The sequence below is a fragment of the Gossypium hirsutum genome, chromosome A13 (assembly GCF_007990345.1).
Source record: "Gossypium hirsutum isolate 1008001.06 chromosome A13, Gossypium_hirsutum_v2.1, whole genome shotgun sequence".
Taxonomy (NCBI): domain Eukaryota; kingdom Viridiplantae; phylum Streptophyta; class Magnoliopsida; order Malvales; family Malvaceae; genus Gossypium; species Gossypium hirsutum.
The window spans coordinates 98,962,449-98,975,631 of NC_053436.1; the positions used below are offsets into that span (position 1 = coordinate 98,962,449).

General features: G+C 31.9%; 1 protein-coding gene across 1 annotated transcript; it reads left to right on the forward strand.

The window, feature by feature from the left end:
• The first annotated feature begins 1,190 nt into the window (after positions 1–1,190).
• On the forward strand, positions 1,191–2,857 carry LOC107912932 (scopoletin 8-hydroxylase). Its single transcript, XM_016841322.2, has 3 exons — positions 1,191–1,842; positions 2,012–2,357; positions 2,432–2,857. The coding sequence occupies exons 1-3, from the start codon at positions 1,337–1,339 to the stop codon at positions 2,681–2,683; spliced, it is 1,104 nt and encodes a 367-aa protein (XP_016696811.2). The 5' UTR covers positions 1,191–1,336; the 3' UTR covers positions 2,684–2,857.
• Positions 2,858–13,183: the final 10,326 nt, after the last annotated feature.

Here is a 13,183-nt window from a genome sequence, read left to right on the forward strand (position 1 = left end):
ATTACTAATTTAAAAATTTATAAATTATAAAAGAGTCTAAATAAAAAAGAAAATTGATATTAGGGGTAGCCGCTAACCCCTGCCTCCATCCTTGAAGGAAATAAGCTTATTGTTTTTATATATAATCTCTATGAATTATTATTAATTTATACAATTTTAATCATTATTAAAGAAAACCCACTTGGAATGTTTGAATTGTCGGTGTGAAGTTAAGGCATCGAATAAAAAAAGTTAGAGACAAAAATAATTGGAAATTAGTAGGTCAACTGTAATTTTGAATTTCAAGTGGGGATCTATTTTCGCTTCACCTATCAATCCTCATTACATTTTATTTAATTATTTGGTTTGCATTTATATCCCAGAAATCTATTTAGTTTTCCTTGATTTTTTTTAATAATTATAATCATATTGGTAGTTGAATTGAATAGACTATTAATTTGTCGGTATAATGAATTTGATTAAATATATTATTAAAATATTTATAAAAATAAATAAAAAATAAAAAATAATTTAACTAATCTACACCGATTCACAGTATAAAGTATATATTTAAACTAATATTTCAATCGACACCAATTTAATTCAATTCTAATAATCATATTTTCATATTTTTTTTCCTAATTAAATTAAAATTAATGTTTTATTCACTACCTTACATTGAAAAGGAACCCCAAATGGGTTAACCCTGGATTCTTTCCTTTCTTTTTATTTTAATTTTCATCATCTTGTTTTTTTTTTAAATTTTAAATTAATATTATTTTAGTTTTAGATGATATTTTTTAGAATTATTTATATTTTGTTCAGATCAATTTTTAAAATAGGTATATAATCTATTTGAAATGTTATTTTAGATGATATATTTTGTTGAAACAAAAATGATATATTTTTAAATTATTATTATTATTATATATATATATATATTCTTGGATCAATTACATATATAAATGGAGGATGCATTGTCTACTACTGATATTAGGCTTTGAAGTATTATGGCTTAATAGTATAAAAGTTCATTGAAGAATTTCAAAAGAAAAAAAATCCAAACTCCAAAACTTGAACATCCAACTTAAAAGCTTAATTTTTAATTTTTAAATTAAACTTTAAATCTTAAAAAATTAAAAATAATAATAATTTAAAGAAAGAGAAAAAAAAAAGAAATAAGATATGAGATTAATATTGAAATGCTGAGATCCGTCACCTACGTATTTTCCTTAAACTTACCGTGTTCCATTAAAAGTTTTATTGAACTTCATCCTGATCAACTTGATAAGCTTTTCTTCACCATCCACAATCCACAACCAAGAAAACCTTTTTGTTTTACAGTGATCGGAAATCCATGGCTCCGAATTTGGAGGATAGGAACTCTGTTTTCGAGTTTGTTGTCCGACAAGGAAATGGTGTGAAAGGACTAGTGGATTCAGGGCTTTCCACGGTGCCAGAGGCTTACGTGCAACCACCGGAAGAGCGAATAGACAAGGAAAACGCCATAAAATATGACCTGCCACCCATTGATTTGTCGAAGCTGGATGGCCGTGGCCCTGACCACGATGAAGTGGCCAACCAAATTGTTAGAGCTGTTGAAACTCTCGGTTTCTTCCAAGTTGTTAACCATGGTGTCCCCCTTCATCTACTGGAATCCCTTAAAGTTTCTGCACATTACTTCTTCAGCTTGCCCCCTCAAAGGAAGGCCGTTTATCTTGCAGACGTTAGTCCAAGTCCACTAGTGAAGTACGGGACCAGCTATATCCCAGAGAAAGAGAAAGCATTGGGATGGAAAGATTATATCCTCATGCAATACACCAATGATGATGAAGCTCTTCAACATTGGCCTCAAGAAATCAAGTGAGATACATAAGTTAATTGCTGCTTGTCTATTTGACCCTTTTATATGTCAATACACCAATGATGATGAAGCTCTTCAACATTGGCCTCAAGAAATCAAGTGAGATACATAAATTAATTGCTGCTTATCTATTTGACCCTTTTATGTGTTTTCTTTTTAACTTTCTAGGGAGTTATTACTTGAGTATTTGAGGAGTTCAACAGGCATGGTGAAAAAATTGCTTCAAGTTACGCTGGGAAATTTAGGGGTGAAACCAGACGACTCAATGATTGATGTACTTATTGGCAAGAAGATGCTAAGTATGATCTTTTATCCAATATGTCCTAATCCAGATCTTACCCTTGGAGTAGGACGCCACTCTGATATAGGTACTTTCACGGTCTTATTACAAGATGAAGTTGGTGGTTTATATGTCAAAATAGAACAAGATACAGGTTATGGAAAGAAAGGAGATTGGATACTTATCCCTCCTACTCCCAATGCTTTGGTCATCAATGTTGGTGATATGCTACAGGTAATTCTCGAGTATAATTTCATAATTTATCTGTAAATCTAATAACACGTTTATAACTATATTATTATCTGTAGATACTAAGCAATGGAAAATACAAAAGTGCAGAGCATATAGTTTGTACTTCAAGTACAAATTCAAGGGTGTCAGTACCCATTTTTATAATGCCAAGAGAAACAACAAAGATTGCACCTCTGCCTCAAGTAGTGGAGAAAGATGGAATTGCTGTTTATAAAGAGTTTGTTTATGTTGATTATATGAATAAGGTTTTTGCAAATGCACTGGACGGTAAAAAGTCACTTGATTTTGCAAAAATTAGTCCTGCATAACTCACACTTGATAAGCATTATGCAGATTAGGTGCTTCACCAGTTTACCAATAAATTCAAGGGTGATAAGCTCTTTCAAGTTCTACATTCCTGATAGTCCCAAGCTTGAACAAAAAGCTGCTTTTTCATGTAATTGTGTTTGTTTATTAGAAATCAAAATACAGATTTATGGTTAGCTTGAGTCAGGGATATCACATGTCTTCTACAATTGGCTATAATTTAAGAGAAAACTAATAAATCATTTTTAAAATTAAAAAAAAAAGTCTGAAAATTCATTGTGAGAGTGAAGTTAGGGCATTGAACAAAAGGTCAGAGACAAATAATTGGAAATGTATAGTTCAATTGTAATTTTTAATTTCAAGTTGGGATCCATTTTCACTTCATCTATCAATCCTCAGTACATTCTTTTTTTCTTAATTATTTATATAAAGAAACCCCAAATGGGGTTAACGCTGGACTTGTTTTTTTCTTTCATTTATTATTATTTTAATTTTCATTATTTTTTTAAAAATTTTAAAATTTAACATTATTTTAGTTTGAGAGAAATCTCAAATTATATATGAATTTTAGTTTAATGTATAATTTTACATATTAATTTTTTTATAAAATTTTAATTTAATTCAATTCTCAGATATTATTAGCACAATTATTGATATAATTTATTTTTTATTTATTATTATATACAAAAATAATTATATATATCAAATATAAAAATAATTTGATATATTTACTTTTTAAAATATATATAATTAAATTAAAATTAAAATTTTATGTATATATTTAAGTCACAATTAAAATTTATATATCAGATTATACATTAACTACTGTAAAATAGATATATAACCGCACAAGTAGCGGGGTTTTTACAATTAGACGAACACCACAAAATGATACATTTATTACGCGCCGCAAGATGTAGTGATATTTGTCTAAGAAAATGCTGCAATAATTCGACGCAATTGCCACGCTTTTTTCTAGAAATGCCGCAATATTTTTTTATATTTTATGGTGTTTCTAGAAAAACGTTGCTATATCTATTTATGATGTAATAATTTTTTAAAATTTTAAATTTTTTGATTTTTTAAAATATTATTTTTTTATTTTAAGTTAATGGAGTTTATTTGATGAAAATGATCATTTATATTATAATTTTAAAAAATATTTATGTTATAATAAAAATATTATAAATATAGAATATAATGAATATAATGTTTAATCTTATATATATTATTTTAAAACAAAGTAAAATGGTATTTAGCCACGTTTGTAGTCAAAACTCCACAATAGTTGTGTTTTTTCCACTAGAATGCGGCAGAATATTGATATGGCTTTAACTTTTTTCTAAAATAGCATCATATTTGGTCTATATTTAAGCGGTGTTTTCCAAAGACGCCACGAAATATAAGTTGTTTTATACAGGATATCACATTTTCCCTATTCTCAAATATACTTAATCCATAATCCCTCCTCCTTCCGCTAACCACGTCGATTGTCAACCCTATCGCCTGCTCTTTGGTTCGTCTCTTTGTCTGTTAAGTGATTCCTTCATTGACAACCTCAATCTTTAGGTACAAAAGTCTAATCACTTTGATTTTTCCTCATTTTCGATTATCTTATTTTGATTCAAAATTATCATTTTTTTACAAATTGAGTCTTAACTTGATTAGTATCGACATTATTATCAATGTAAGAGAATGAGGTGTTTTTATATTCTATTAATTCAATCTTGTTATAAAAAACTAGTCAATCCTTGAAATTGAATTATCTCATTTACTTATATGTAAATTAAACTTAAAATTTTGAAAAATCAGGCTATTAAATTGTAATGGGATTTCATATATTCGAATAATCTGAATTGTTTTCTTATATTTTGTTCCACATATTGGCAAACATATAATCTATAGGTTCGAGTAGCTAACCAATCATTATTCTACCCGGCTCTTCTTGAGCCCCTAGCAACCACCCATCCCTTGGACCAGAAGAGTTGGATAGGCCAACCCTATTATTGTTCGGACTTTTCTCCTCAAAACAATGTAACCAAAAGTTACTTAAGAGTTAACAGTTCATCAATCTTTAGGAGCTAGGTGTCGAAACCATTTTTTTTTTAAAACAGAAATCGACTTGAATTTTAAAAATGAAAACAAAAAAAAGGAGAGTCGCCACCAATCCTTTTTGATGAGGTGTGATCGGGTCACCATAAATTAATCGTTTTAATAAAAGTTATGATTTACTAAAACGATAATTTTTGGTCTACGAAAATCAAAAAATGAGTTCGGGAGTCGGTTACACACGAGGAAGGATTAGCACACTCGATATGCCCAAAAATTGGTACCTAGTTGATTAATTAGTGTCTTAGTGTCGAAGATTGAAAATGTAACACCCCCTAACCCCAAACCGTTACCGGAACGAGGTTATAAAGCATTACCGGACATATCAGGCAACTTACGAATAATTTACAATTAATATAACTTTCATAGTATAATATAATAATTAAGTCCCTATCTTGAACTCTCGAAGTTCAAACACGTATTAAAAGTAGAACGGGACTTGTTCGAGTATTCCAATTTTTTTTTATAAAAATTTCGGCAGTATTTCTGCTTATTTTTACCTAAACCTCCTGCAAATTCAAACCAAAACAACCAACACCAATATTTCACATTCATATACTAATATTTACATTATTAACAAAATTTTAATTTAATAACTATCATAGCATCATTCAAAATTGATTAAAAACTTCATTCATTTAACAACTTAATGTTCATGTATCAAAATATCATGTACTTTCCTTACCATTTCATTTAACCATCTAAATTTTATAATTCATCCTTTACTACCCAAAGTAATATACATATTCAAGTGACTAAATAACACCTATGTACATGCCACCTTTACCCAAAAGAAAAATATACATCACCAAGTTTGTGTTGGAGTCGGGATTGTTCTGAATGCTGAGCCGGGACACTTGACTTCTACTAACCTGCGCACGGAAACAACCGTACGTTGAGTATGGATATACTCAGTGGTATTACTATAAATCAAGACTATTTAACATTAATAAATTACAAACATCAACCATAAATTTTATAATTATTTAAACTACTTTTATATAAAATTATTTTACTTCATAAATCTTAAATTCATAATTTATTTTTCTCATACTAACTCAATTCATAATTTAGTTCATACATTCTTTCTCGTACTTTTCAATAGTGCTAAAACAAATAATCTCATTTTCAAAATTTCATTTCAATTATTTACCCTATTAACAAAGCTCGGACTATGACAGATACGCGGATTCCATCCAAACACACCAGAATGTCCAACCCAAACACACCCGGAATATTGTAAATCCTCCATAACACACCGGTATAATATATCCTCCCAAACACACCAATAAGGCATTAAATGCCTATTCGGATAAACTGAAGTATATAATAACAGAAACATCCTCTCGGCCGAACTACAATCTCTTCATCACATCACAAATCCAATGGCATGCCATTTGTATCGAATCTAGTCCGACAAGTTAATAGGGTATTATTTTATTTTTTTCTAATTTCAATTTCATTTACACAAAAATTTTCAATACTCATTCAATTCAAATATCTATTATCTTAATTCATATACAAATTAATTTTCACACAAGTGTATACCATCAACACCATACATTTGTCACAATTTATTTATTTTCAATCAATACACTTTTCAAATAATCACATATTCCATAATTCACTTCTTCAATTCAATTTGATTCAATTTATATCACTTTCATTTTCACTCAATATTCATATCGATTTCACATACTTACCTCAAGTCTTATTTACCATACATAACAATTAAAATTTCAGCAATCAATAATAATTAAAATTTGAATTATAGTAATACACACCGTAATTCTCCCGTTTTAGTCCTCGATGACTTTCTCCTTTCCTTTCAATGCTGATGCTTCCGGTTCTTTGTTGGCTACGAAAATAATAGTAATTTACATTATTATTTACAGCATTAATTATAATAAATAATTAAATTTCTAAACAACTCCTACCTTATTCCCAATTTAATCCTAACTAAACTTAATTATTTTCTTAATCCAATTCACTCTCTTTTTAGTCCCTAATTTCGAAAATGTCCAGCATATTTCCCTAATTTTGAAATTTCTTCAATTTAGTCCCTACAACATAAAACTTATAGCCTAGTTTACAATTCAATCCCTTAATCAATTCTAACTTAGAATTCATTCAATTAAATCCCTAATTCCATAATTTTTCCAACATGAACCCTACTTGGAAACATATGAACTCTTGAACTATCAACTTAATTTCATCAAAATCTTGTTTCAAAGCTCCTAAAACATCAAAATTAACTAAAAAGGACTTAATTGACTTACCAAATTAACTCCAAGCTTCAAATCCTTAGTTTTCTCTTTTATTTTTCTTTATCTTTTTCTCCCCTCCTTCCCGTTTTCAACTCTGTTTCTATTTCCTTTTGTTTCTTTATTTCTTTAATTCTTTTATACTTTATTATTTTATTAACATAATATAATATTAATATAATATATTAAAATATCTTTTACTTTAATATTAAGTAAATTAATAATTATGTAACAAGTGTACATATTTATATTATTACAAATGTCATTATCTAATTTGCTTATTAAATAAAAATCTCATGATTTAATTAATACAATTAATAATTATAAAATATTTTTATACTTAAATTATAAGTAATTAAATATTTAAATTACAAATGTACCCATACAATTCTTACACATGTATATTTTATTACCATACAATTGTCTTCTATTTAATTTATTTATAATATATTATCAATTAAATAATCATAACAATTTAATATAAAACCATAATAATAATCATTATAATATATAAAACCTAAAAAAATCTTTGATTTTATTTCACCAATATGCCACCTCATTTGTAGTCAATGGCTTAATTGCCATTTTAATCCTTTTTATTTTCTATTGCTTTATAATTAAACTTTTACCCTTTATTCAATTTAATCCTTTTTATTACTTACTCTAAATTAAGCTAAATTCACTTAATTAGATCCTAATTAGACACACCACTAGGCTCATAAATATTTTTAATAATTATTTTCGAACTTATTTCACTAAGACGGAGGCCCTATAACTCACTTTTCTGGTGCCCGTGAATTTCAGGTCATTACATTTCTCCCCCTTAATAAATTTCGTCCTCGAAATTTACCTGAGAAGAGTGAGGATATTGTACTCTCATAGTTTCCTCTGGTTCCCAAGTCGCTTCTTCAACATTATGATTTCTCCATAGGACTTTCACTAAAGGAACCTTTTTATTTCTTAATTCTTTCACTTCTCGTGCTAAAATTTGAACCGGCTCTTCTTCATATGATAGATCAGGTCGAACTTCAATATCTTCTGTAGAAATTATATGAGAAGGATCTGATCTATATTTTCGTAGCATCGAAACATGAAAAACATCATGAATCCTTTGTAATTCAGAAGGTAAAACCAATCGATATGCAACTGGTCCAATTCTTTCCACTATTTCCTACGGCCCAATAAAACGTCGGGTCAATTTACCTTTCCGACCAAATCTTAAAACTTTTTTCCAAGGAGAAACCTTAAGAAATACTTTGTCTCCAACTGAATATTCAATGTCCCGACGTTTCAGATCAGCATAAGATTTTTGTCTGTCAAAAGCTGCTTTTAATCTCTGTTGAATCTTCTTGACTGTTTCTTCTGTTTTACGAATCAATTCCGGCCCAATTACTTTTCTTTCATTCAATTCCGTCCAACATACTGGTGATCTACATTTTCGACCATATAACGCTTCATACGGAGCCATCTGAATACTAGATTGGAAACTATTATTATAGACAAACTCAGCTAGTGGCAAATATCACTCCCAACCTGCTTCAAACTCAATAATACAAGTTCGAAGCATATCTTCTAGTACTTGAATTACCCGTTCGGACTGTCCGTCAGTTTGGGGATGAAAAGCTGTACTGAAACTAAGTCTAGTACCCAACGACTCATGTAACTGTCTCCAAAATCTCGATGTGAACCGAGGATCTCGATCTGAAATTATTGATATCGGAATGCCATGTAGTCTAACAATTTCTCGAATATACACGTCTATAAGCTTCTGCAACGACCAATCAGTCCTGACTGCTATAAAATGTGCTGACTTGGTAAGTCTATTAACTATCACCCAAATAGCATTCTTTTTGCTTGCTGACAACGGTAATCACGTAATAAAATCCATCGTGATGCGATCCCATTTCCATTCAGGAATATTAATAGGCTGAAGCAATCCAGTAGGAACCTGATGTTCTGCCTTTACCCGTTGGCAAGTCAGACATTTACTTACAAATTCTACTATGTCTCTTTTCATCCCTAGCCACCAGTACAATTCTCTTAAATCTCGATACATTTTCGTGCCTCCGGGGTGCATAGCAAACGAACTATCATGAGCTTCACGTAGAATTAACTCTTTGAGCTCAGAAGTATTTGAAATACAAATCCGATTTCGAAACCTCAAGCATCCACAATCATCAATACTAAAATTTTCTGCTGTGCCATTCTGTACCATATCTCTTTTCTTCAATAATTTGTCATCTTCCAACTGAGCTATTCTAATCTGATCAAACATTATCGGTTTTACTCTTAATTCGGCCAAAAGACTCCCATCATCAGTGATACTAAGCCGTGCAAACATTGCTCTTAATTCAATTACAGTTTTTCTGCTTAATGCATCAGCTACAACATTAGCTCTTCCCGGATGATAGTCTATAACACAATCATAATCTTTCAGAAGCTCGATCCAACGCCTTTGTCTCAAATTCAATTCCTTCTGAGAAAGAAGATACTTCAAACTCTTATGATCAGTATAGATGTAGCATTTTTCACCATAAAGATAATGTCCCCAAATCTTCAATGCAAAAATCACAGCTGCTAACTCAAGATCATGAGTGGGATAATTCCTTTCATGTAATTTCAATTGACGAGATACATAGGCTATTACCTTCCCATCCTGCATCAATACACAACCCAAACCACTCAAAGAAGCATCACTATACACTACAAATTCTTTACCCGATTCTGGCAATGTCAAAACTGGTGTTTCGGTTAACATTCGCTTCAATGTTTCAAAACTTTTCTGACATTGATCATCCCAAATAAAAGGAACATTCTTCTGCAATAGTTTAGTCATTGGTAGTGCTATCTTAGAGAATCCATTTACAAACCTCCTGTAATACCCAGCTAAACCGAGAAAACTGCGTACCTCCGATACATTATTTGGCGCCTTCCACTGAACAATTGCTTCGATCTTTTTCGGATCAACTCAAATTCCATCTGCAGATATTACATGTCCCAGAAATACCACTTCTGATAACCAGAACTCGCATTTACTAAGCTTTCCATATAACTGTTTCTTTCGTAAAATTTGTAGAACTATTCGAATATGCTGATCATGTTCTGCCTCTGTCTTCGAATATACCAATATATCATCAATGAAAACCACCACAAACTGATCTAAATACGGCTGAAAGATACGATTCATGAGATCCATAAAAGCAGCTAGGGCATTTGTTAACCCAAATGGCATTACCAAGAACTCATAATGGCCATACCTCATACGAAAAGCTGTTTTCGGTACATCACTTTCTTTTACCTTCAACTGATAGTAACCCGACCTTAAGTCAATCTTCGAAAACACAGAAGCTCCTCTCAACTGATCAAATAAATCATCAATGCGAGGCAACGGGTACTTATTTTTAATTGTTACCTTGTTCAACTATCGGTAATCAATACAAAAACAATACTGGAGCTCCCCAGGGTGAAATGCTTGGTCTAATAAATCCACGATCTAGTAAATCTTGAAACTGCACCTTCAACTCTTTCAACTCAGTGGGCGACATTCGATACGGAGGTATAGAAATTGGTGTTGTACCTGGATACACCTCAATAGCAAATTCAACCTCTCTGTCAGGTGGTAAGCCCGGTAATTCTTCTGGGAATACATCTGGAAACTCACGTACAGTTCTAATCTGACTGCACTGACTCCCAACTGAATCAGAATTAATAACATATGCCAAGTATGCTGGACAACCCTGCTGCAGTAATTTATTAGCCTTCATCGCTGAAATAATGCGTGTCGAACCACTGGTACGGATGCCATTCACTTCAATTCTATTCCCATTTTCTGTCTGAATACTAAACCTCTTTTTATAGCAATCCAAAACTACCCCATGTTCATATAGCCAGTCCATACCCAAAATGATATCAAAATCACCAAAAGGCATGATCAACAAGTCCACAAGAAACATTTTATCATGTATTATTAATGGGCACCTCCGACATACTCTATCTACTAACACCATTTGTCCCAAAGGGCTAGACACTTCTATAGAAACTTTAGACATTTCAGATTCTAATTTCCCTGATTCGACTAGTTTTGAATTTATATATGAGTGTGACGAACCCAGATCAATTAAAGCATAAATAGGCTCAGAATACAATAGAAATATACCTGTAACAACATCATGTGCATCGCCCTCCTCACGGGTCCGGACTACGTACGCTCTGGCCGGCGCTCTGGCCTCTGACCTCTGACTGTTGTGTAACTATATCGTTGTTTCTTCTGACACCTCCACCTCTAGACACAGAACCCGAACCACCCCTACTAGATCCTCTGCCACGAACAGTAGGTACTGATCTTTGAGATGTTGCAGGTGTGGCACTTTCACCTTTCGGACAATCTCGAATGAAATGATCTGTGGCCCCACATCGAAAACATCGTCGAGTTATCCTCCAACATTCACCTAAATGTTTCTTTCCGCAATGCTCACAGTCTGGAATTTCTATACTTCGGGATGGACCTCTCACACTACTAGTAGATATTGTCATCTGTTTACCTCTGCTTCTACCACCTCTATCTGAACTAAAACTGGATCTCCAGTCACTTCTTGATTCTCTAAATCTCTTCGATAATGGATTAGAACTAGTAGTTCCCATACGTTTCCCAGCTGATTTACCAATTTCTGATTTTTTATCCAGACCCAGTACTTGTTCTATCATTTTTGCTCGCTCAACCAGATCAATAAGTTCAGTAATTCTGAGACTTACTAATTGAATCTTGATTTCATCTCGCAGTCCCCGTAGAAATCGTTTACAACTATCAGCCTCGGTTGGAATATATTCTAAAGCATACCTGCTCAATCTAGAGAACTCTCGCTCATAATCCAATACTGACATATTCCCCTGTTTTAACACTAAAAACTCTTGCTTTTTCTCTTCGATGTACAATTCCCCAATATACTTCTTCTGAAATTCTTTTTGAAACAAGTCCCAAGTTACCTGATCATCCGGTAAATGTCTAACCACAGATTCCCACCAGAGATACGCTTCTCCTTGTAACAGTGATACAGCACATATCAGACTCTCTCGGGGGGTGCAGTCTAATTGTTGCAAAACTCTTTTTGTTGTTTCTATCCAATTTTCAGCAACGGATGGATCAGCTCCTTTTAATCCCTGAAATTCCGTGGCACCATATTTTCGTAGCTCTTTAATTGGGGCCTGTCTGACAGTAGGTACAGATGTAGTAGCAGGTATAGCTCTCACTATATGCTGTAATGCATCAGCTATATCTCTTAACACTTGTGAGGTATTTTTTTCTCTCCCTACGTTAGGAGATTGATTATTTAACGGATTCACACCAGGTGTAACAGATTCAGTTTCTTCTAATTCTCGACTTCCAGTATACATTTCCTGTTCAACATTATCCATTCTTTCATCTGACATTTTATCCATAAAACAAAATCAAAGAAATACATTAGCATCCAAAAATCCCGACTCAATTTCGACTCGACAGTGGCATGTACTTCTAAACTCACTTCCGAGCCCAATTTAGCCCGAGAATCGGCTAAACCTGATAGCTCTGATACCAATAATTACAACACCCCCTAACCCCAAGCCGTTACCGGAACGAGGTTATGAGGCATTACCGGATATATCAGACAACTTACGAATAATTTACAATTAATATAACTTTCATAGTATAATATAATAATTAAGTCCTTATCTTGAACTCTCGAAGTTCAAACACGTATTAAAAGTAGAACGGGACTTGTTCGAGTATTCCAATTTTTTTTATAAAAATTTCGGCAGCATTTCTGCTTATTTTTACCTAAACCTCCTGCAAATTCAAACCAAAACAACCAACACCAATATTTCACATTCATATACTAATATTTATATTATTAACAAAATTTTAATTTAATAACTATCATAGCATCATTCAAAATTGATTAAAAACTTCATTCATTTAACAACTTAATGTTCATGTATCAAAATATCATGTACTTTCCTTACCATTTCATTTAACCATCTAAATTTTATAATTCATCCTTTACTACCCAAAGTAATATACATATTCAAGTGACTAAATAACACCTATGTACATGCCACCTTTACCCAAAAGAAAAATATACATCACCAAGTTTG